Source organism: Mandrillus leucophaeus, unplaced genomic scaffold (genome assembly GCF_000951045.1).
Source record: "Mandrillus leucophaeus isolate KB7577 unplaced genomic scaffold, Mleu.le_1.0 Scaffold322, whole genome shotgun sequence".
Taxonomy (NCBI): Eukaryota; Metazoa; Chordata; class Mammalia; order Primates; family Cercopithecidae; genus Mandrillus; species Mandrillus leucophaeus.
In genome coordinates this window covers 1884334-1906845 of record NW_012103388.1, presented here as the reverse complement: position 1 = coordinate 1906845, position 22512 = coordinate 1884334, and the positions used below count along the sequence as shown (strand labels likewise).

At 38.7% G+C, this 22512-nt stretch overlaps 1 protein-coding gene across 3 annotated transcripts in view; it reads right to left on the bottom strand.

The window, feature by feature from the left end:
- The window catches only part of ZNF521 (zinc finger protein 521), a 307436-nt gene that overhangs the window by 29531 nt on the left and 255393 nt on the right, over positions 1–22512 (bottom strand). For all 3 annotated transcript variants that reach the window (XR_001006888.1, XM_011988057.1, XM_011988056.1), the window contains one exon: positions 247–378. Coding sequence is in view for 2 of the 3 variants with exons in the window: in XM_011988057.1 (XP_011843447.1) it covers positions 247–378 (132 nt within the window). In the remaining variant the exon portion in view is untranslated. The remainder of the gene's footprint in view (positions 1–246; positions 379–22512) is intronic.

Genomic DNA, 22512 nt, shown 5'->3' with positions numbered 1-22512 from the left:
GTGCAAACTTCTGAGAGAACTTGAAATGCCATTTGTTCATCCTGACAGTTAACCTTCCTGCTCATGTGAGCCTTTAAGTAGGCTGCAATCAATAATGCTAATAAAGCAGAAATCAAACATCTTCCCCCCAAAGTGAACTGAAGTCATGTCTGTAAAAGGCCATAGCAGTGGGAAGTAACGCTTTGGTAGGAAAGACATGATGTGGCCATCAGCCTCTCCTGTGTCTTCTTGAAATAATCTTCCCACCTGTAAAGCAGACTGGACACTTGAAGGTGCCTCCCATCCCTTCGAAGCTGTGCTCTATCAGGTGGCACTGGAGTTTGGCAGGAGAGTCAAAGGTCTGGCTGCAGAGTTTGCATTCATGGTTCAGTCCTTCATCTGTCAAGGAAAACACAGGAACAGAAATGGTGAAAACCTGTCATATCTTTAATACACTAGAGAGTTATCTTTAATTGCATATATTAAACTATTTCCATCACCTAATATACATATGTAGCAGCATATATGGTTTCTGGTTATTTCACATTATTCATGCGTTTATATCAATTTAAAACAGTTCTGGAATTTAAAATCCAAAGATAATCAGAAGTCAGATTTTATCTTAGGGCTAATGCATTTTATTAAACTTTTAAAATATAATTGGTATGTCAATAATGAGGCATTTCCTTTTCTCTAATTACCATGATATTCTGGGCTCTATATTTCCAAAGTCCTAAAATAAAAGAGTGTGGACAGCTTCTTCCTCAGTGATTCTCCTCTGGCTTATCTAGAAGGTCCTGGAAGTGTCTATTTCTAACCATAGGTCTTCAGTGGTATTCAGTTGATCAAACTATCTTTTTCTATTTCCAAGAATTTCTGGCAATTTTGAAGTATCATCAACAGGACAGTCTCTTACAAATGCCCTTTTCTCTGCTTTGCACCTCTAGTCCCCCATAGTCTTCCTAGTTCATCTCTCCCTTACCTCTGTAAGACAGTTTCAATTTTACCCCCAGAACCAGACTCTGCCTCTGTTTCTCTAAAGCACTTTTGTGACCTCCAGGCTCACTTGACTAGCCCTGAATTTTTCTTGGATATCTTAAGAACAAGAAAGCAGAAAAATATTTTGATGTCATAACATTGCTATATAAAGTGGAGAGTTTTGTTACACATAGACACTGTTATTTTAAACATTTATGGATTTTAAACATTTAAAGTTAAAATTTAAAATTTAAGGATTTAAAATGTAAGGATTACCCTAACTTATTTCATTGTGCAATTGTAAGATATAAAAAACTAGGGGCACTAGAGCTAGCAGCCTAGCTCACACTGACTTAGTGTTTGCTGTGTTTCAGAACTGCTCAGAGACACGAATTCATTTAATTGCCCTTAAACCCTATGAGAAACACTACTATTAGTCTCATTTCACAGATGAGAAAAATGAGGCACAGAGAGTTTAAGTAACTTTGCTCTGAGTCACAAGGACTCATAATTGGAAGAGCCAGAACTTGAACGCAGGCAGTCTAGATTCAAACCTGGGCACTCTGGCCTCAGGGACCATATCTTAATAGATATGTTGGGGCACACATCCACTACTTCCAAGACTACTTATTAAACGGTAGAGGCTGCACTTTAACCTGGCTTGTTATCACATTATACTTTTATATTCTCCTATTAGCAATGATTAAAAAACGCTACTAAGATATTCTAGGTCTAGGGAATGAAAGACATCGTCACATTATAAGGGTGACAAGTCTACACTGCAGTTATTTGCTTTCATTCAAAGACACTATGCATGTGTAAGTCCTTCGCCAGCTGATATTACTGGCAATACCAAGTCCCAATTACAAAGTGAGTTATTATTAGCTAACTAGGAGTAAAATCACTCTATTTGTATTCCTAATCTTTCTTCGCATACAAGTATGAGTCTTTGGAAGCAGAGGATTGGAATTTGTAAAAAGAGAAGCAAAGCACTAATTAAGCCACCCAGTACTGTCTACATTTCACAAGAGATAAAAACCTACTCTGTATCTGGGTGGCACAGTAAATTCCTTGATTATAATTATGTAAGAGGGAGGTTAATTGTGCATACTGACATGACAAGGGGTTATACAAAAAGCTTTAGGGATTATATAAGATCAAGGGTTTTTTCATCTGTTTCTTTCTTTCTTTTTTTTAAATCCCGAAGTCACCAAAAAATGTCCAGATTTTAGACATTAAGAAATATAAAAAACACTATTTATTGTAAGAAATTGGATTGGCAAGTTAATCTTCAGAAATACTTGCTAACTTTAAAAGTTCTCTATTTCCTTAATGCTACATACCTTTATTTTGAATAGTAAGAAGGTTACTAAGGGTTTTCATCTCCTTTTAAAATTATGTGGGTTTTGCACAAGAACCAAGGGATGCCCTATGGATATAAGCTGATATACACTTGTTCCAGAATTTTAAAACTTGCAATAGGTGTGATGTAACATAATAGATCTGGCAGGTTTTCCTGGGGATAACGATTGACTGTCACATGAGCATAAAGTGAATTATGCACGTTAGGATGCTCTGTAATGTAATATTATCTTTCTTGACTATGAGTATTTTGTTTGGAAAAATAGAGAAGGAAAAATAAATAAGACATATGTTCATGAGTGCAAGGAAAATGTACTCATTCATTTTTATGTATTTCTTACCCAAAGAAAAGAGTAGTTGCATCCCAAAATGTTAAATAACCCAAATTCGGTCAAGTGAATTCACAAAAAGGTGATACGCACGCATAAAGGTATTTATGCCTTATTAGTGTATACTTATTTTCTACATATTCTATCTTTTATTTGTGAAAGCACTAAGTGACAGCAACAGTAACAATCACATCTAGCATTTTCAGAACTCTTTTTACAGCTTAAAAGTCCACTGTAATGTTAAAAAAAAAAGTTGGAAGTTCTACCTGCCTTTTATTTTTAAGTTACACCGTGAGGTCTTTCCCAATAAACTGATCTCCTAGTTATTTCCACAGGAGAGAAAATATATATGAATTGTTACACAGCACATTATAAGATGAGCAAAAGCCAATACGCTCTTAGGTAGACGTTGAGAATCCTCCCCTTTTCTCTCACCTTTGTTCATTTCCCTACTCCCACCATCTTCACACTTGCTTATTACCTCAAGTTCAAATGTATAATGAGAAAGAGAGATAGTAACACAAAACATTCTAACAACTTGTTAATATAATTCATTTTGTATTTTTTTTAATTAAGGGCAGCACAGGTAGTAACAGAAAACAAACCTTCTTCATACTAAGAATTCCAAAAGTTTATCCTTATTCAGAGTCCTTAACTCTTCTCTTCTAATTCCATAATTACCTTTGTACGGCTGAGAGCTATGTCTGGCTTTTCAAAGAATTTCTGAAAACCCTTAGAACTGGGGGGGATCAGGCTGAGTTAAACCCCATTTCTTTTCAAAACTGAGCTTCTCTCCTTTCTTCCCCCATCTGGTATAAGGTGGTAGAGAACAGTAAATGTAACTGCTGTTTTATTTTAAAGCCAGTGTTCTTGATGTGATACTATCAGCACCTCTACTCAGGATTCTGCCCACAAAGCATAACCTGAATTGTGCCTTTCCCCCTCCTCTTCCTAAAGGTGCCAAAAAGCTTAAAAAATTCAATCAAAATAACCATTTCTGCTCTCTGGAAAGGTAGCAGCTGACAGTAATTGGATAATACAGTCTGACTCATTTATTAAAAAGAGATTCAGAGTCAATTGATTTAATAACCATTACAATATTCCATTAAGGATATAATAGGCTAGTACAGCCCTATTTTTTAATTAAGAATTATAGATGGGATCTTCGAATGAAACTTCTAGATTTTTCTTCTCCTTTTTGCTTATCTATATTCTCCAGATTTTCTACAATGAGCACAATTTGCCTTGTAGGTTACTTCGAAATTAAAAGAGAGAGAAAAAAACCTACCCTTTCTATACCCTATTAATGAAGATTGATTACAACACTGAAATTTTGCTAGCTAAAAAGTTAGATAGGAAATGAGTAATATTATGAAGTACAGAAAAACTCCAGTTTTGCCCAATTAAACTTAAAAGTTTTCTAGCCCAATATGTGCAAAAACAAAAGTTAGCAAGAGGAAAGGGAGAAAGAAGTATCAGAATGCAATTTAGCTATATGAGCAAACATGGAGCTTTCTGTTTGAGCCTGTATCTTTCCAGAACACACGGAATGCCCCTCTCTGTTGTATACTGAGGGAGGTGTACGTGTCTAGCAATGGGGGTCCAATGTCAGAGTGGGGCCTTTACCATTGAGAACATGCTGGAAGCCAGCAACTTCCTGTCTTGGTCACCCACTGGAAGGCATGACCAAAGCTACTCTAAGCATAATTGAGAAATCATTTCACATGTATAGAAATTTCAGCTAAAATAATTATTTCCATTTGTTAATCTTCATTTAACTGTGAACATAAATGTAAACAGGAATCAAGTCTACATAAAAGAGACTGATGCTAATGTAAATATTTACTCCAATATTAAATGTTTCAAAGGAAAGCGTCTGCATACATAATTGGACTACAACCTCCCTGACTTAGTAGGAAACGTGATAATCACTTACAAAATTTTGTGCTCTAAGAAAACCATCTGCTTGTCTAAAGCCAGTTCAAAGACGAATGACAACTTCTATGCCTCCAATTTATAGACCATGGACCTACGTAACTATTTATTAGCCTGTTTTATAACAGAAGAAATATTAGTTACCATTTGGATGCTCAAGCACAGGTTTGAATTGTGAGCTCCAAGGTGGCAATTGTTAGTTTAACACAAGACACTGACATTTCAATATAAGCTTTAAAAAAGAGAAACCCTTTAAGCAGCCTCCAGACTGTGTGTCCCATGTTTATACTCCTTTTCCTTCAATAAAAACAAAAATCTAGAGTGGCTACAAGCAAATGTTCAGTGGCTGACTTACATACAGCTGTTATCCCAGGAATCACTGGGGGCCCCCTTATATCGTCTGATCAACACTACAGCCATTACTGAGGGCCAATTTGTAACAGTTTATAAGTAGAACTCCTTCTCCCTTTTACCGTTGAGACTGGCCAGAAGGGTCCTCCAGCCTCTTCCACTGCATAAATCTATAGGCTAAAGTCCACAGATATAAACCCCTCCTGCTATATCATCATGTGGCCAGGGCCATACTTAAAAGCTGTGATCTGAGTGGGAGTAAACTCTGCCCTCAGAATCCAAACAGAGGAATCAAATGCCCTACAGTTGTAACTTATCCAGTTCGAATGTGTGTTACCACTATATCCTCACATATATTTTTAAATCCAAGAAAACTATGCCCTAACCCAATTCCCAACCCCCGATCCTTTACTTTGCTTCTCCTCTTCCCTGAGTTAATTTCCAAGCACACATTTATAAGCTAGGGGTCCGAGGAGTAACAAAGAAAAGCCATACGTGACAAAACTCACCCCTTGGCTACGTTGGCTCGCCCTAGAAACCAGGAGTAGAAAAATAGGCAGACTGCAGTGTAATTTGCCATGCACACAGCCATCACATTCTTTCTAGGGCCATAGCACTCGGCCACGATAATTTGTTGTATTATATACAGCACATATTTCACTACTGTAACATAAACACACTGAGGTGCTAATTTGGCAATAGAGACTATGACTTAGGCTTCAAAGTCTGCCAGTAGATTAGTCATTAAGCCCCCAAAGTAAGGCAGAATTTCAGAGTATTGAATATTGTGTGAACGTTTTTTCTCATACCAGTTAAAAAGTTCTGCCCTTATTTTTTTTTTTTGAACAGGTTGCCATGAAAATGAATGCCTGAAGACCGATGCTAGCACCTTCCAGGAGTTTTGTCACTGGCAATATGGGAGTGTCTGGCACTGTCAGTGTTTCTATGCCACATGAGAGAGGAACAGGAGACACAGGCATGAGACTCTTACAATAAGAGGAAAAGGACACTGGGGCATGAGGAAATGAGCTCCAGGTTCCTGGACCCTGACTGTGTGCACAAAGTGCCTAACCCTTAGGTATCTCAAGAAGAGCCGCAGGATACACCTCCTGTGTGCCTCAGTCAGAATCTCACTTCTGGGAGATCTATAGGTGCAAGCTTACCTTAACTCAGTTACTGGCCGTTTTTAGCCAGTGGTCTAAAGGTTACAATGCTTTTGGACTTTATAAGCAAAGCCACTGATATTGCCACTGTTATTTCCTGCCTTGAACTTCTCATTATCAGCAGGGCTGGAGCAGGAAATGATTCAACTGGGGTAGGCTGCATGGTACCCAGCAGATTTTAAAGAGCCCAGGGGCTGCCTAGAGCCCCATAAACACCAGCAGCTTGGAAACTAGCAGGAGGTCCAGGTGGGTAGGGAGAGGAGAGGCAGGCAGTGGGAGTTCAGATGCTCTGAGATGCAATATCGTCCAATTCCTTGGCTATTATTATAGGTTGTGTGAAGTACTTATTAGAATATTCTCATGTAGGAGAAAACATTGGAATGTTGTTCAAACAATAAACAGTAAAACAAACAGCCCACCAAAAAGGTAGCTTTCCTTCAACTGTGGGGACTCAGCAGGGGTATTTTGGCACAAGTAGGGCATGGGGATAAGCGCACAGACTACAATGCCTTTCAAACCTGGCCAGTACATTAGCTCCTCTAGTTCTTTCTTTTCTTCTTCACATTCTGAATCTAAACATGGACCCCACAGCTGAAGTCTCAGAGAAAACATGGTGCCTACAGATAGCTTTAAAGGCAAAACTTTGCCCTCAAGTTTTTTTTAAATTAAAACAAACAAACAAACAGCAAACACCAGTTTTGGAAGGGCACTGATAAACTCACTTTGATTTCTCCTCTCCCAATCCCAATCCCAAGAAAAAAATTGTTAGCCAAGAAAAGAAGAAAGTAGTGGATGTTTCTTAGCAAATATTCTGGAAAAGGCAAGGGCAGGGATAAGGACGGGAGTGAGGACTGAGACCAACTAAGTCTGAAGTATGTCCTCCAGGTTTGATTAGATATTAGAGTTGCTTTTAAACAACTCGGATGTTGTGTAAAGCTCTGACTTCAGTATATGCCACTGTGTTCCACTGAAAAGGATCCAGTTTACTTGAACAGTCAGTTTTCCCCCTCATTTATACCCACTTGAATATAGGAGAATACATTTTTTTCTTTCAAAAATTTTTTGCCACCTAATCGTTACTGCCGTTCCGTTATCTGACTTGAAAGACAGTTTGTGAGCACGCAAATACAAGTATAAAACATTTGCTTCCATTTCACATAACAGACTAGATGAATGGAATGATTGAAGACAGCAGTGTTTCCAATTCAGCAATGCATTTCAGTTTTTGCCTTGCCTACAAGGAGTAGTGGGTGGCAACCCAGGCCATCTCAATGCCATGAGAGTGCTGAGAACTAAGTTTGGGGTTTTCACTATTCTTGCTACAGTGTAAGTTCCAGGAGGGTGAGGGTATTTGTCTGTTTTGCTCATCGATGTACATGAAGTACCTAGAACAGTACATGCATGGCTCATAGCTGGAACTCAATAAATATTTATTGAATTCATGGGAAATAACTACTTAGCAAATCCTAGACTTAATTTCATCAGAATAAAATGCCAAGAATGATGGTAAAACAGTATCTATTGTTTGTCAGTTGAGTTTCAAAATTTTGCTCCATTCCCTTGTGCATTAAGCTCTGTGCATATAACACAGTGGACCAGCAAAATCTACCTTACAGTGCTCGGCTTCATTTTTCCCAAAATAAGATGAAAATATTCCGGCAAATAAAGCATTAGCAAAGTAGCTGTCTAATTTGCCAACTTATCCCTGGCAAGAAACTGATGAGTCAAAACTGATCCCTTATTTCCAGAAGAAAAATATTATGATGTATCTTTATCTGAAATACCAAAAAGTGCCATATCAAAGAAGGGATAATTGCCTTTTATTTGTCCCAAGTCATAGAGAAGGTTCTATACCACACATCCATGATCCATAAACAATTTTTGTTAATTGTCTGGATTCTCATGTTACAAAGCTCCATTCTTTTAACTAATTGGTTAAATCAGATGTGTGTACTTATTATACTCTTTGTTTAAAATGTCTCTTGTTTGATATCAAATACCTTCTATTAATGCCCTTACATCTGGGACTTCCGGCAGTAGTGGAAATACAGGTATATTTACCTTTGAGTACGGTACAAAACCCCCACAAATTGGTAAGATCGCAAGAGGATAGTTCATGCAGCATAAACTAAATGTAACCTGCTTTAAAGTTTACTCTATTGGGAAAACATCTTTGAGAACCGAGACAGTGCAAGAGTCAATATTAATTCCACACAGCGAGGGGCCCGCAACACGAGCCATGTGCTGGACACGGCACTCATCAGGCATGTTTTCCTGTTGCTGTGCTGAGTTTATGGCAAGGGTCAGGACCTTTTCTTTCTTTATTTCTGTTTTTTTTCTTTTTTTTAATCTTCTTCTTCTTGGCATAAAGCCACTAGTTATCTGAAGGAGAAAGTCTCCAAACATTGAAAAGCTGTTTATCCTTGCTAGAAAGCACGGCTTGCTACTGCTGATGATTTTTTAAACAACAAAAACAAATCAAACAAACACAAGAAACTGAGTGAGGTTCAACAGCTTCTGCAAATGTTACGGACCTTGACAACCATGGGTTTTAAGTGCTCACAGATTTAGATGAGAAACTAAGTCTAGTGTTTTCAAAGCTAATTACCTTTCTAAGAAACTGTATTATTGATTACTTATTACAAAGATGACATCTTCTCTCCTTCTGATTCTGTTTATTAATAGAACCAGAGTTCACCACAAAAGCACAAGTCATATCTGCAATGGCACATGGGGGTGTTAAGGGGGTCAAAATCTCTCTGATTTCCAACGGGCTCGATCCTGCTCCTTTTCACTTTGTGGCAATGGTAGGAAAACCATTAAGCAGCAATGCAAAAATCACAATACTGCATGCTATTTGCAAATGAGTCACATTTTTATTGTTCTATTGGTGTGACCTCAGAAACTTGGCCTTGAAGAATTAAAAAAAAAAAAAAGGTAATGGCACAATAAATGCAATAAGATTTCTAAAAACAGTTTATTGGAAATGTGCTGTGAAACTTGAATTCTTCTAATCAAACGATGCCACCCCTTAGAGAAATTTGCCTGTGCATTATTAAAGTGATATACTGCAGTACTAGTTAGAGCTCCATAACCTTTAAATTGCCTGATTGTAATTAAGGCCACTAGTTTTATTTAGGAAGGTTCAAGGAGGCTCAATTTAAGTTGGCTTAACTAGTGTGAATTTAATGTCATGCTGCCAGAAGGCAGAGGAGCATTCTGGCCTGGCTGTTCTGTGGCACATGCAGCTGTGGGGTCATGTATTCTAAATTAAACCCAGATTTTAAAGAAACTACAGATATCAGTAAATAGCTGGATGTGTGTAAACAGACGCCCACATGTTTGCATGTGTACATCATTCATTCTTTCATTCATTCATTCAGTATGCTGGCAGTTTTCCAATTTAGGAATCTAAATACAGTGGATCCTGGAACAACATCGTTAGAACTGCGTGGGTCCACTTATCTGCAGATTTTTTTCAACCAAACGTAGACTGAAAATATAGTACTCACGGGATGTGAAACCTGCATATAGGGGTTCCACATATACTGCGGGACTTGTGCATGCAGGGATGTGGGTATAGATGCGGGTCCTAGAATCAAGCCCCTGTGTATCTCAACAGACAGCTATACAGCTGATCATTTATAGAATGAGGAGAAGGGGTTTGCAGATTTTTTAAGATCATGATGACCCCTTTCACAGAAAGACATGGCTTAAAGAAATGTCCAATCAGCCTTAATGATTTAAAATGAAACGTGCATGTAACAAAGTTGTAAAGGCAGGAATCTTACTATACAGAAATTCTAGGAAGGAAAATTTATAGTCAGGAATATGAGAAGAAAATAAAAGGTATTCTTTGGACAGGCCACCGAATGGATGCTGAGAACAATATATAAACTTCACTGAAAGGGCAGCAAATCAAGGACTGAAACAAAAGATGAAAGAAAATGTAGGTACTCAAAGCACAGACTAGCAGAAGCAAAGGGAAGCAGCAGAGAGAAAACACTTACAGATTTGACCCATGTTCAAAATTTTACTGGATGTGAACTCAACAACATTCATCTCTGGATAGAATGCTGGCAATTTTCTGTAGCTCCAACAGCAATAATGATAAATGAATTTCTTTATAGCCAAGTGGCTCAAGCAGCCAACTACGTTACCACTATATAATTAATAACAATAAGCAATTAAAGAGAACAGCAGGTTACAACTATAAGGTGTCAAAATATATTAGCAAAGGAAAATACAGCAACAACACACTTAAAAGAAAAATAAATGTATGGCACATGAATCCATGTACAGTGTCTTCTTCCAGACTATATTTTGGATAAAGCTTTTATGTTTGAAGAAAAATAGACGCTGGCCTAAAACTACTATTAAGCAATTAATATCCCTCCAAAAACAAATAACACTCTCAATGCTTAGAGAAATCTGAAATGTGATACGGGATACATGACTGGGAAGGCACACAAGAATTGGCTGGCTACTATTTGGCTTTTTTTTTTTTTTAATTAAAAGGCAATTTTTTAAATTAAAAGATACTCTAATAAATACCTCACAAAACTGTATTTTTTGGCTTAAGTGTTTTCAAAGATCCCAGAACATTTTTTTTTTCCATGTAAAACTGAGGAGAAGCAAGCAAGGAGGAGAGTGGAGGAAAAAAGAAAGGGAGAGTCAATGTGATACATTTGGCTAAACACTGGAGCACTGGATGCAATTTAGAAGGAGCTTGGAGATGCTCTAACTATGGAATTTTTTAAAAGATGAGAAAAATGAGGCTATATACAATTTTTTTTTTTAAGAGTAAAGGGGTCTTGCTCTGTTGCCCAGGCTAGAGTACAGCATATGTGCTCATAGCTCCCTGCAGCCTCAAGCTCCTCGGCTCAGGCAATCCTTCTTGAGTAGCCAGGACTACAGGTGTGTGCTGCCATGCACGGCCTGAGACTATAGATATTAACCAACACACCCATGACAGAAAAGCCTTATGGTCATGGCCAGCACCAGAATTCAGGCTTCCTGAATCCAAGATTATACTGTCCCACCAACCTTCTCTTAAAAAAGAAGTTATTTCCTCCCTGAGTACATTTAAGTTGTCAAGGAAACAAAACAGCAGTTACTGTTTTCTAGATCTCTTATTGATGCGCAAGGAGCTATTTCTATTTCCATGCCAACCTGGCGATGCCTTTGCTCCCTGACAAATCAAGGGATGAATTTATTCTAATCCACCTCATCCCCCTATGTCTTAAGCACCTACCCTTAAAGTCTCTCTCACCCCCTGAACGCTTTTCTTCTCCTTTTAGGGAAGGGAAGGCTAAGTTAATGTGATGCACCTGTTGGAAGGTTGGAAAATATGGTTATAGGAAGTTAAATTTCCCATATCTAGAGACAAAGATAGAGCTATCTCTAGATATGGGGAATTTAACTTCCTAGATGGTGTTCCTAGAGGGGATAGGTAAAGCACTTGGGTGTGAGCTGTCAATCTGAAGGAAATCTTCCCAATTCTCAGTAAAGCATTGGGTCTGAGCTGTCAACCTGAAGGAAATCGTCCCGATTATACAACCTGTGATGGAGTGGCTGAACATTGATACTCTCGATGACAATAACCCAATGATTTGCTTAAACTGTTACCTGAAACCCTGCGGAAGCTGGGCTTGAGTGCTCCTTTATGGAGTTATAATTACTCAGAAACAAACACTGATTTCTTAACTCTATTCTGCCTATAGCTAACAGTACTTCTTCAAGTACTTGGATCATTCCCTGATACGGTGCTAAATTGAGTGTTTAGGAAGAAACTGAGACTGCATGCATAACCCAAATTGTGTGGCTTACTAGAAATGTAACCCCATACTTATTATGGAAAATCGGTCAGCTCAGTATGTTCCTAACCTACTTTTCTCTCTTGGGCACCATTCTGGATACACTAGCACATCTAGCCACTGTATGCTGAAGCCAAGATGTTACTGGCTTATCAATGAATCATACTCATTTCTAGTTCCTTCTGCTGTTTTCTGTCAATCAAGAGCTACATAAGTGAGAGAGCTGTTATCCTCTGTGATGGGAAGAGAGAAGGAGTAAGGGAGGGAAGAAGAAAGAAGGGCGAGAGGAAGGAAGGGAGGGAGGGAAGGAGGAATTAACGAAAGGAGGGAGAAAGGGAGGAAGGAAAGACAAAAGACTTGTGGTAAGAAAGATTTCGTTCTCATTTCTACTTAGTTATGAAGTGTGATGAAGAAGTAGATGTCTTTGGTATTTTTGTTATGTCAAAAACCAAAGCTAAAGATTATGAAAAAGGGCCTAACAAAAACTATGGATTAGTTAATAAGTCTATCTATTAAATGAAGAATGAGACATAATAATTATGGAGCGCTCTTTCTCATATGATAATTCCTTCTATTACCTTCTGTAAAGCTATTAAATATTTCTAAGTCTATAATGCCAAATTATAAAGATGTTTGGGGCACAATAAATTTTTCATCCCCTATCTTTATGATAATTTTTCTAAAACCTGACCCAGCTCATTCAAGATCCACTTAAAAAATTTAAAAATTGCATACAGTGCCAACATCAAGGCTGATAATGGCTCTCCTAACACAAAAGGAAATCTACTGACATAATCTCACTAAAATATCTGTCAATGGCCTTAAACATTTTATATATTTAAAGCCTCTGTTTTGCCTTGCATGATATGTGATACAATAAGCACAGAATTTCAATGCTGTCTTAAACAATCTAAGTAGAAGTCTGATGCCAAGGACTGTGAAGTTTATTTCCTTTCTGAAAGCAAGTCATATTTAGCTCACTTATTGGTTTCATTCTTGGTAAAGAAATCATAAAAGTCCAGGACAGAAGGTGGCCTATAGGGATGGCCTGCCTCTTGCCCTTTCTTTGCTTCTGAAAAGCAGTAGCAATGTTTGGTTTCTTAAAGACAAAGATTAGCATGAGGATTTTTAAATTTGACAATCTGGAGAAAAGCAAATACTTTTACATAATTTTGTGGAATTGTAATTGTTGTGTAAAATAGGAGATGCAGGGCCTGATCTGAACCAGTAACAAAAGTTCTCATCTCAGCATACAGGAGAAAAGACAGTTCAGAAATTAAAACAAGAGTGGGTAAATAGAGATTAGCATTATTTGAATGTGCAGAAAAGAATAAAGTGAATAAATAATTTTAGCATATTTTCAGCCAATTGCAATAATTCAGCATGCATAGATACTTTATTTAGAGAAAAAAGCCCAGGCAAAATAATTTTTTTTTTCCTCTGGGATGGGAAGAGAAGTTTTCTTAATTAAATATTGCCCTGGGCTATTTTAAAGAATTAAAAATAAAATAATTCTCAAAGAATTAGACATAACTATTGCTCTCAATAGGGCAGCATGGGATTGATGAAGAGACAGACTGGCATCCTGGCTCACGCAGTTCAGTCCGAATCTTCTTCCTCTACCAGATACTCACAATTCAGCTATACACTTCTCCAAAGGGAACATCAGGAGGAAGGGGAAGAAAGCAACCAGTGACATACGGGACCTAGAATCTGGGCATCTCTCTTTTGAAATAAATATTAGAAATTCTATCTTAAACTGATAACAGCAGGGAAATTCCAAATCAAAGTAATCACTATGGCCTTAATTCACCCGAGTAGGTCTAAATATGATCTCATCTTCTGCAAAATATCAGACTTTGTGTTCAGGCCAACTTGACTTTTAAGCACAAGATGTTGAAGGAAGTGTCTACACAAGTCAAACTCATGCCCCCCTTTTTGTCGAAGGCCCCATAAAAAGGAGACTCTTATTGTTGCTAAGATTATGACAATGGTACATTCTCCTCCCCTTATCTCTAATTGAGGATGATTATAAATATAATAACTACTGTATTTATATAGCCCTTTACAATTTTCAAAATGTGTGGGTGTGGGTTTATATACATCCATTCTTAATTAATCTGCTCAATAACACAATTTGCTCCAGGTAACTCAAGTCCTAGGAAGAGCTTTACCGATTTGCTTGAAGTGATATGGGTAGTTACTGAGAGCCTGGCTCAAATATGGATTTAGCTTCCAGATTAGAGAAAAGAACAACTAAATTTCAATATCAGAGCAAGTTTTTAGTTAAATCGTGTATGATGCTTACTTTACTGGGTCCCTGTGCCCTGGAAGATAGGAGATCATCCATCTACTTGTGCTGATAATGTATGTTTAGTTAAGGCAGTGAACAGCAATAAAGAGAAAATTAGAAACATATACTTTCTGCGTGGGCCTTTTTGGTTATTTTGATGGTTTATTTTAGGGCCCTTTTAAAGTTTCATTAAGGCCAAAAATGTGGTATTCGTTTTTTTCGTTGTTGTTATTGTTTTCAAATTCATCAAGATTTCATTCAAAACTTGGCATTAAAAAAATCTGACTAATTCATGAAGAAATAACATATTTCAATCTTGCTCTTATGGGTAAGAAAACTGATGTGATTCATTTTATTAACAAACTGTTTTAAAATCCAAAAAGTCATTATTTTCAAACTGTGTGAAACACGGCAGAATCATTTGTTTCCCAACAAATGGTACCCGTTACGAGGCTGTTTCTCTCTTCCTCATGTGGAGAGTTTCACATACACTGTTACATATCACTTACTGAGTTGATTTGGAAAATACCAGGAAAACCGTATACTGTACAGCTCAAAGGATTGGAGTTAACAAAAACAAACAAACCCTCCCGGCCCCCAGAAATGTAAATAAAAAGTTAGATTTCCCTGTACTACATTTGATTGCATTAATTGATGTTTTAAAAAAATCCGCTGAAAATAAAGCCCAGCAGTAGCATTTTTCTTTCCTAAATCACAATAGCAGCGCATTACAAACATTACCAAAAGGTCCCCTGGTGCGATTGTAAAGTTCCACTCTGGCAGTAAAATGCAACTACTGTGTGTTCTCCATTTTCATCTCCACCCTCCCCAATATATAAGAAAGCAGGTCACAAATGCAATTAAGCCTGCTTGTGTGTTGCTTAAATATTAATTTCTGATGAATGCTCAGTTATTGAATAGTCACCCACTACATCTTTTAATAAATAAATATATATATATACACATATATATTTAAAAATCCTCTTATTTTAACATAGGGTTTGAGCTTGGCTAGCAAGCAGATTATTACTACTGAGTCCAGTTTCATAATCGGTCATCCTTTCTACCGTCACAAAAGTTGCTTCCACAGTGGGAGGGAAATTTTTGGTATACAAGGCATGTACTTGGTAGGCCTGGTATGTTAGCAAACACAGACCTCTACTATAGATGTAAAGTAACTTACACTATAGTGGACAGAAGAGACGGTATTTATAGAAATCAGCACAGGCATCATCCCCAAAGCCTTTCTTCCCGTGCAACATGGTGAAGTGGTTCAAAGAACAAAGGCTTTGGGATCACTTAGTGGATGGGATGCCCAGCCCTGCCAATAACAAGCTGAGTCATTTCACACAGGTTACTTATCCTTGCCTTAGTCAAATCATCTATTCAATGGGAATATCAAGTCCCTATGTCATGGGACTGTAGAAGTGAGACTCAGTCAAAATAATATATATCAAGTATCTAGCATAATACTTGGCCTATGATAACTACTCAGTAAATGTGAGTTATTCTTGTTATTAAGAATGAAACAAATGTTTGTTCCATTTGTTGAAATACCTTTTAACACTCAGGATTTTTACTTTCTTATTATCTGGGATACAGATCTTAACTCTTTTTTTCCCAACACTTCAGCCAATTATTTTAAAAGATTAAACAGTTTTTGTGCATAATTTTTAGACCTATACTGGAAGACTTTCTCTGAATATCTAGTCATTTATATAATCAGAAATGGAAGTTATCATATTCATCCTTGTAAATATTTTGTAAATATTCCAAAATGTAAAAATTTACATTTTGAAAATATTTTGAGTTTTTAAATAATATTTAGAATACTCCAAGAGTCTTTAAGCTGGAAGGTAGCTCTATGTGTACCACTATACTGTGAATACACAACTCAAGTGTACACAGAGGCTTTCAAAGAAGTATGCAGACTGGGGTAATAATTCAGAGGGAACTGATTTTCAGTGTTAAACTATACATGTACTCTTTCCTAAAACTGATCTGCCTGCAAGCAGCCTGTGGTCTGCTGGTTCCCCTTTCTCGCCTGTCCTTATAATTAATCTTGTCCTATTGTACAAAATGTGGGAGTACTTCCTGCCCTTTCTCAATCTTGCTCTTGTTTTGTCCTGGGCTGCAAAAATCTTCTGGGGGACAATTGGCTAACTCAAAAACTGGATACCTGCTGTGGAAGAGATCTGCAAGGGCAAAAGCAAAACAAGCCAGGGTACAACATACTAAAGAGGGCAGCGCCTTTTTCATCCAGGTGGGAGACTCACAAAGCTCGTGCCTTCTCCATCTCTCTTAGAGGTAGACTTTAGAAATGGGATTATTGTCACAGGAATGCATATTAACACTTTCATTTTCAAGTCAAAGTCAGACTTTTTCTGACATTAAGTGTAAGTTTGTTTTGGCTCATGACTTTGACACTGAAGACTGGCTTTGTCCTTTAAATTACACGGCAAGTATCTCATCCAATTCAATGAGATAAATGTTAATGATAAAAACATACTTCAAGGATATGCAATATACAGTGCACTGAAAATTGCATCTTTTCAATTACTTAATTTATGATTAAAAAATTTTACAGGTGCCAAATTAAAAGCATGTGAGGAGATATATAATTTAAAAGTCGTTTTTGGGGTTACTCAAACAACTATGAAGATGTTAACACATACGGTATGAATTTTTCTTTTTTTCATGTTTTTGTCTTATCTTTTTACTGCTTTTAGAATTACATTTTAGTGTTTTATCATTTTGGCAATTTTAGTAATAACAGATATTGGAATTCATAGTTCTTATTCCATTTTAAAACCTGTTTCACCTAGCTGCAAACTATGAAAAAAATAAGCAGGGTGACTTTCCAGTTACCAAATATAATAGAGCTATGGTTAGAAATTTGATTTTTTTTTTTTTTTTGAGACGGATTCTCGCTCTGTTGCCCAGGCTAGAGTGCGGTGGTGCAGTCTTAGCTCATTACAAGCTCCGCCTCCTGGCTTCAAGCGATTCTCGTGCCTCAGCCTCCTGAGTAGCTGGGACTACAGGCGCCGCCACCATGCCCAGCTAATTTTTGTACTTTTAGTAGAGACGGGGTTTTGCCATGTTGGCCAGGATGGTCTCAAACTCCTGACCTCAAGTAATCCACCCGTCTCAGCCTCCCAAAGTGCTGGGATTACAGGCGTGAGTCACTATGCCCGGCTAGATTTTTAAAAATAATTTACTTAATTTTAATTTGTTTTAAATTTTAGATTCAGAGGGTACATGTGCAGGTTTGTTACATGGATATACTGCATAATAGTGAGATCTGGACTTTCAGTGTACTCATGACCCAAATAGTGAACACTGTACTCAATAGGTAATTTTTTAAATTCTCACCCCCTAATCCTCCCCCACTTTGGAGTTCCCAGTTTCTATTATTTCCATGTTTACGTCTATATGTATCCATTGTTTAGTTCCCACTTATAAGTGAGAACATGTGGTAATTTGATTTTCTGAGTTAGTTCACTTAGGATAATGCTCTCCAGCTCTACTCATGTTGCTGCAAAGGACGTGACTTCATTCTTTCTTATGGCTGCATAGTATTCCATGGTATATATGTACTGCATTTTCTTTATGCAATCATCCATTGATGGGCATTTAGATTGATTCCATGACTTTGCTACTGTGACTAGTGCTGCAATAACACAGGTGTGCAGGTGCCTTTTTATATGATTTCTTTTCCTTTGGGTAGAAGCCCAGTAATGGGATTTCTGGGTGGAATGGTAGTTCTATTTTTAATTCTTTGAGAAATCTCCCAACTGTTTTTCATAGAGGTTGTACTAATTTACATTCCGACCAACAGTGTATAAGTGTTCCCTTTTCTCTGCATTCTTGACAGCATCTGTTGCTTTTTGACTTTTTAATAATAGTCATTCTGACTGGTGTAAGATGATACCTCATTGTGGTTTTACTTTGCATTTCTCTGATGATTAGTGATGTTGAGCATTGTTGCATGTTTCCTGGCCACTTGCATGTCTTCTTTTGAGGAATGTCTGCTCATGTCCTTTGCCCACTTTTTAATGGAATTGTTTGTTTTTTTTCTTGTGCTGTTCGAGATCATTGTAGAATCTGGATATCAGTCCTTTGTTGGCGGCACAATTTGCAAACATTTTCTCCCATTCTGAAGATTGTCTGTTTATCCTGTTGATTATTTCTTCTGCTGTGCAGAAGCTGTTTTGTATTTAGTTTGAACATACCGAGGGTTTTTAATCTTTATAATTCCTATATTGATTTTCTTCTTCTATATTCTTCCTCTTCTCCTCCATATAGGAAAAAGAGAGAAGGAAGAAAAGGGAGAAGAAGCCACAGGTTGTGGGGCAGAAAGGGACCCTGCTTTCAGGAGTGTGTTTAGATAGGAGAGAGGAGACAGCAGAGTTTTATCAAAGTGGGTTTCCCATCTACAGTCAGTTCTGTCAGCTGCCCCAAAGCAACAGTGGGTCTTGCAGGATCTGGGAGGTAAAACTGAGGCAATGGCTATGAGGGCCGAAACACCGAGTCTGCTCAGCAGAATGCTATCAGCGGGACTGAGGAGGTCAGAAGAGGTGGGCCTGCACCTTGGGTCCTGCCTGCCCCCTTGCATCCTGCCTGCTCCAAAATCCCAAAAGTGTGGGGTTTTGTTTTATATAGTTTTTGTTGTTGTTGACTGAATGAATGGAAGGAAGGAGACAAAAAAAAAAAAAAAAAAAAAAAGCAACGGGAGAGAATGAGAGACAGAGGGAAGGAAGAGACAGCTTTGGGGAAGTGGCAGGGTTGTAAGGGATGTCAAGTCCACCCATGAACCGGGTAGGAGTACATGGCTGGTTCTTCTTTGTATCTTCAAATAATTCAACATGTTGTCAAAGAGATCTTTTCAAATTCACGCCATTCCTTTACTAGTGACAGGCTTCTTGTCCAGATATCTTACTTTTGACTAGCCCAAAAGTTTAAAAAAAAAAAGTGTGTTTCAAATATAGAAGCACTGTCTCCTGTATTTATTTCTATCTAAAAAATAACATTTTCCTTTTTTCTTTCTTTCTTTTTTTTTTCGTTTGAGAGAGAGTCTTCCTCTGTCACCCAGGCTGGAGTGCAGGGTGCAATCTTGGCTCACTACAGCCTTCTCCACTTCCCAGGTGCAAGTGATTTTCCTGCCTCAGTCTCCAGAGTAGCTGGGACTACAGACATCCGCTACCAGGCCTGGCTAATTTTTGTATTTTTAGTAGAGATGGGGTTTCACCATGTTGCCCAGGCTGGTCTTGAACTCCTGGCCTTAAGTGTTCCACCCTCCTCAGCCTCCCAAAGTGCTGGGATTACAGGCGTGAGCCACCACACCTGGCTTATTTTCCCTTTTTTTAGCAGGGCCTCCTTACTGCATGCTAGTGTTCTGGTCAACTCTATTTGTTCTCGATAAGCAGAGAAACGGTGCCCAGGTTCCACCCTATGTGGTGTACATTTGGCTGCTACCATTTTCTAGGTGCTGACCTCTACAAGGAAGACCTGTTGGCCTTCCCTGCAAAGTTTTCTTTATTTTACATTTTAAGAATGAGATTAAAAGGATGGTCTGAATAATAAGTATTTCAATGCTACTGCATTCCGCTTGTCCCACACTGTCCTTACTAATCTATGGGCAATCGCAAGTTTTGTAGAGTGCTACCTCATTGTAACCTCTAGAAACCAGAAGACATTAGAAGTCACTGTGTTTAACACAATTTCTGAGGACTCATGTGATTTTAAAGGCTCAATTAATTTAAGAGTTACTAGGGAAAAATACATTTTAAAAATTCAGTATGAAATATCTGCGTTGGGTGTTTGCATCACACTGGTCTCTCAAGACCTTTCCCCTCTTTGCCAACTGCTACATAATATCTGACCGGCTGTTCTCAAGTGAAGCTGAACACCCCTGGTCAGCCAGTGAACACTGCACAGATAAGGAAGAGGTGCACAGCACCCTGCGTGCCAGGGTGATGCTTTCCTTCTTTTTAAGGGGCTAAACTGGCCATTCATTAGCCTTTACAACTCGCACTTTCCAAGGCACAGGCTTGAGTCTTCTCATTAGCGCTGAATTCCCTGCCTCTAAGAAGGGCACGGATGTCAGGCAAGCCTGACCCAGTATCTGGCTGATCAGATGCTGTTTCCTTTCACAAGCCCGAGGTTTTAGTGCATCTTGAGACGAGGCAGTGGGATTCTTCCCCGGCCCTCCTTGGCGTGGCGGAGTAATGGAATGCACAACAAGCTCACAAATGGCCCGCGCCCACAGCCGCAGATCTCTCTGAGGAGGGGGCTGTGTTTTCCACGGGCAGTTTCCCTAAAGGACAAAGGGTCCAGACTGCTTCTCTGGAAACCGAATCGGCAGGAGGCTCCAGTGCCCTGAAACAACCAGGCATGCTTTGGCACATTCAGCCTGGGGCTAACGGCCCTAGTCTCCTGTCCTCTTCGGAAAATGTTCTTTGTATGGAGTCAAATAAATAAATAAATAAGTGCATGCATACGTATCTGCATACATACATACAAATACGAAATGAATCTCTTTAATAATCTCAAGATATCCTCTCAGCTCATGTATGAGGCAGTCGCTAGGGGCCCGTGACAAAGGGGCCTTTGGGTTTTCTCTTTACCTTTGATCTGCATTATGAAATGTTAATGTTCATCCCATCAGGGTCCCTTCCAGAAACACACCCTTTCTAGAAAGGCCGTACCCCTGCCCACTCCAACTTCCACTCGAATTCACCATGTATGTTCAAGTGCTGACTCTGAGCTCATGCCCAGAAGCACTGACATTTTTAAACAGGGCTAGCTAAACTGCTAAACACAATCTACTGATGATAAAGAGCACAGCTGAGATTAAACTGTGGCAATTTAATAATAAACACACTCGCGTCCAGTGCGTCTTGCCACTCTGCACACACTTAATGTATGAACCTTGACTCCAAGCGTTTTGTCTGTAGTAGGGAATGTGGGGTGGGTCGGGGGAAAGTCCATAGAATCTATAATTTTGTGTTGATTAGGTAGGAAACAACTACAAGCACATATTTTGATATCTCTATTAACAGCCTGTTCATGTCTAACTGCAAAACTTGGTTGCACTTCTTTCACCATCTTTGCCCAAGACAGACCAGTAAACACAATTCCTCTCTCTATAATTAGCCTTTTCTCTGAGGGCCCTGAAGTAAGTCTGCATGCCGTAGATTTAATATCCAGTGCTATATCCATATGTGCTGCCCTTGCCTGGTCCCAGAGCATATAAACTCCCCTATTAGCAGCCTTGACTGCTTAATTATGCAGATTTTTTTTGTACCCGCCTGCCTGTAAAATTACTGTGTCTAACCTTTTTTTTTTTTCCTCTTTGCACCATGCTGGCCATTCTAATGAAATCGGCATAGGGGAAAGGGCCTGATTTGCAGTTATGGAGGCTGGATCGCACTGGCAATCTGTCCTTAGTGGGAGTTACAAAAGAAGTCAAATGCCTTCATCTGGCTCTACCCTATCATCCCCAAGGTGATTGAGTTCACTTCCCGATGCTTCCCAAGTTTTCCTCAGGCTGTCCAATCAGCAGGTCCACCAGGGAGCCCAGCCTAGCTTGCAACAGTCTCTGTATCTAGTTACAGCCCCACCAGGGACAGTCAACCATCCACCCCCAAGCCTTCAGATGAAAACCTTTTCTAACAAGGCCGCCCAGCGCCAATGAAATAACACACATCTGCATATCCACTGGGTCCCATGTTTCTTGTGCTCATGGATTATGTATCTTGCAGCCTCTAATAAAGAAATGCAGTTCTTTGTTTAATGTTTATCTTGTGCTTGTTAAGCAAATGCTAATGTTGTATCAGAATGCTTTAGTGCTATTTGGGTTTTTGGTGATTTACTACAAGACAATCTGCTGTGAAGTAAATTTAGAGAGGGAGAAAAGGGAAAAAATCATTCTGGTTGAAAGGTAGAAAAAGAAAAAGGTTTGACAGAAAAATCAAGGAAAAGGGAATGAGATAGCGTGGAGAGAACGAGGAAGTGGGAGTGTGCTCGAGACAGCAAATGCCTGAGACAGACAGGCAGGCAGACAGAAGGACACACACACACACACACACACACACACGGGGTTGGGGGTGGGGGAGAGAGCAGGGCCTTACAGAAATCTTCTAGCCCCAGGCTGACATACTCACTCTATCACTGGACAGTTTTGAGACTGGAAACTGGAGAATAAACCCAGTACAATTTCCTAAAAAGATGAGATGATAACTTCCCCTTCAGTGATAAGGTAAACAGTGTCCTGAAGGGTAAACAAAAAATAAAAAAGCCTTTTT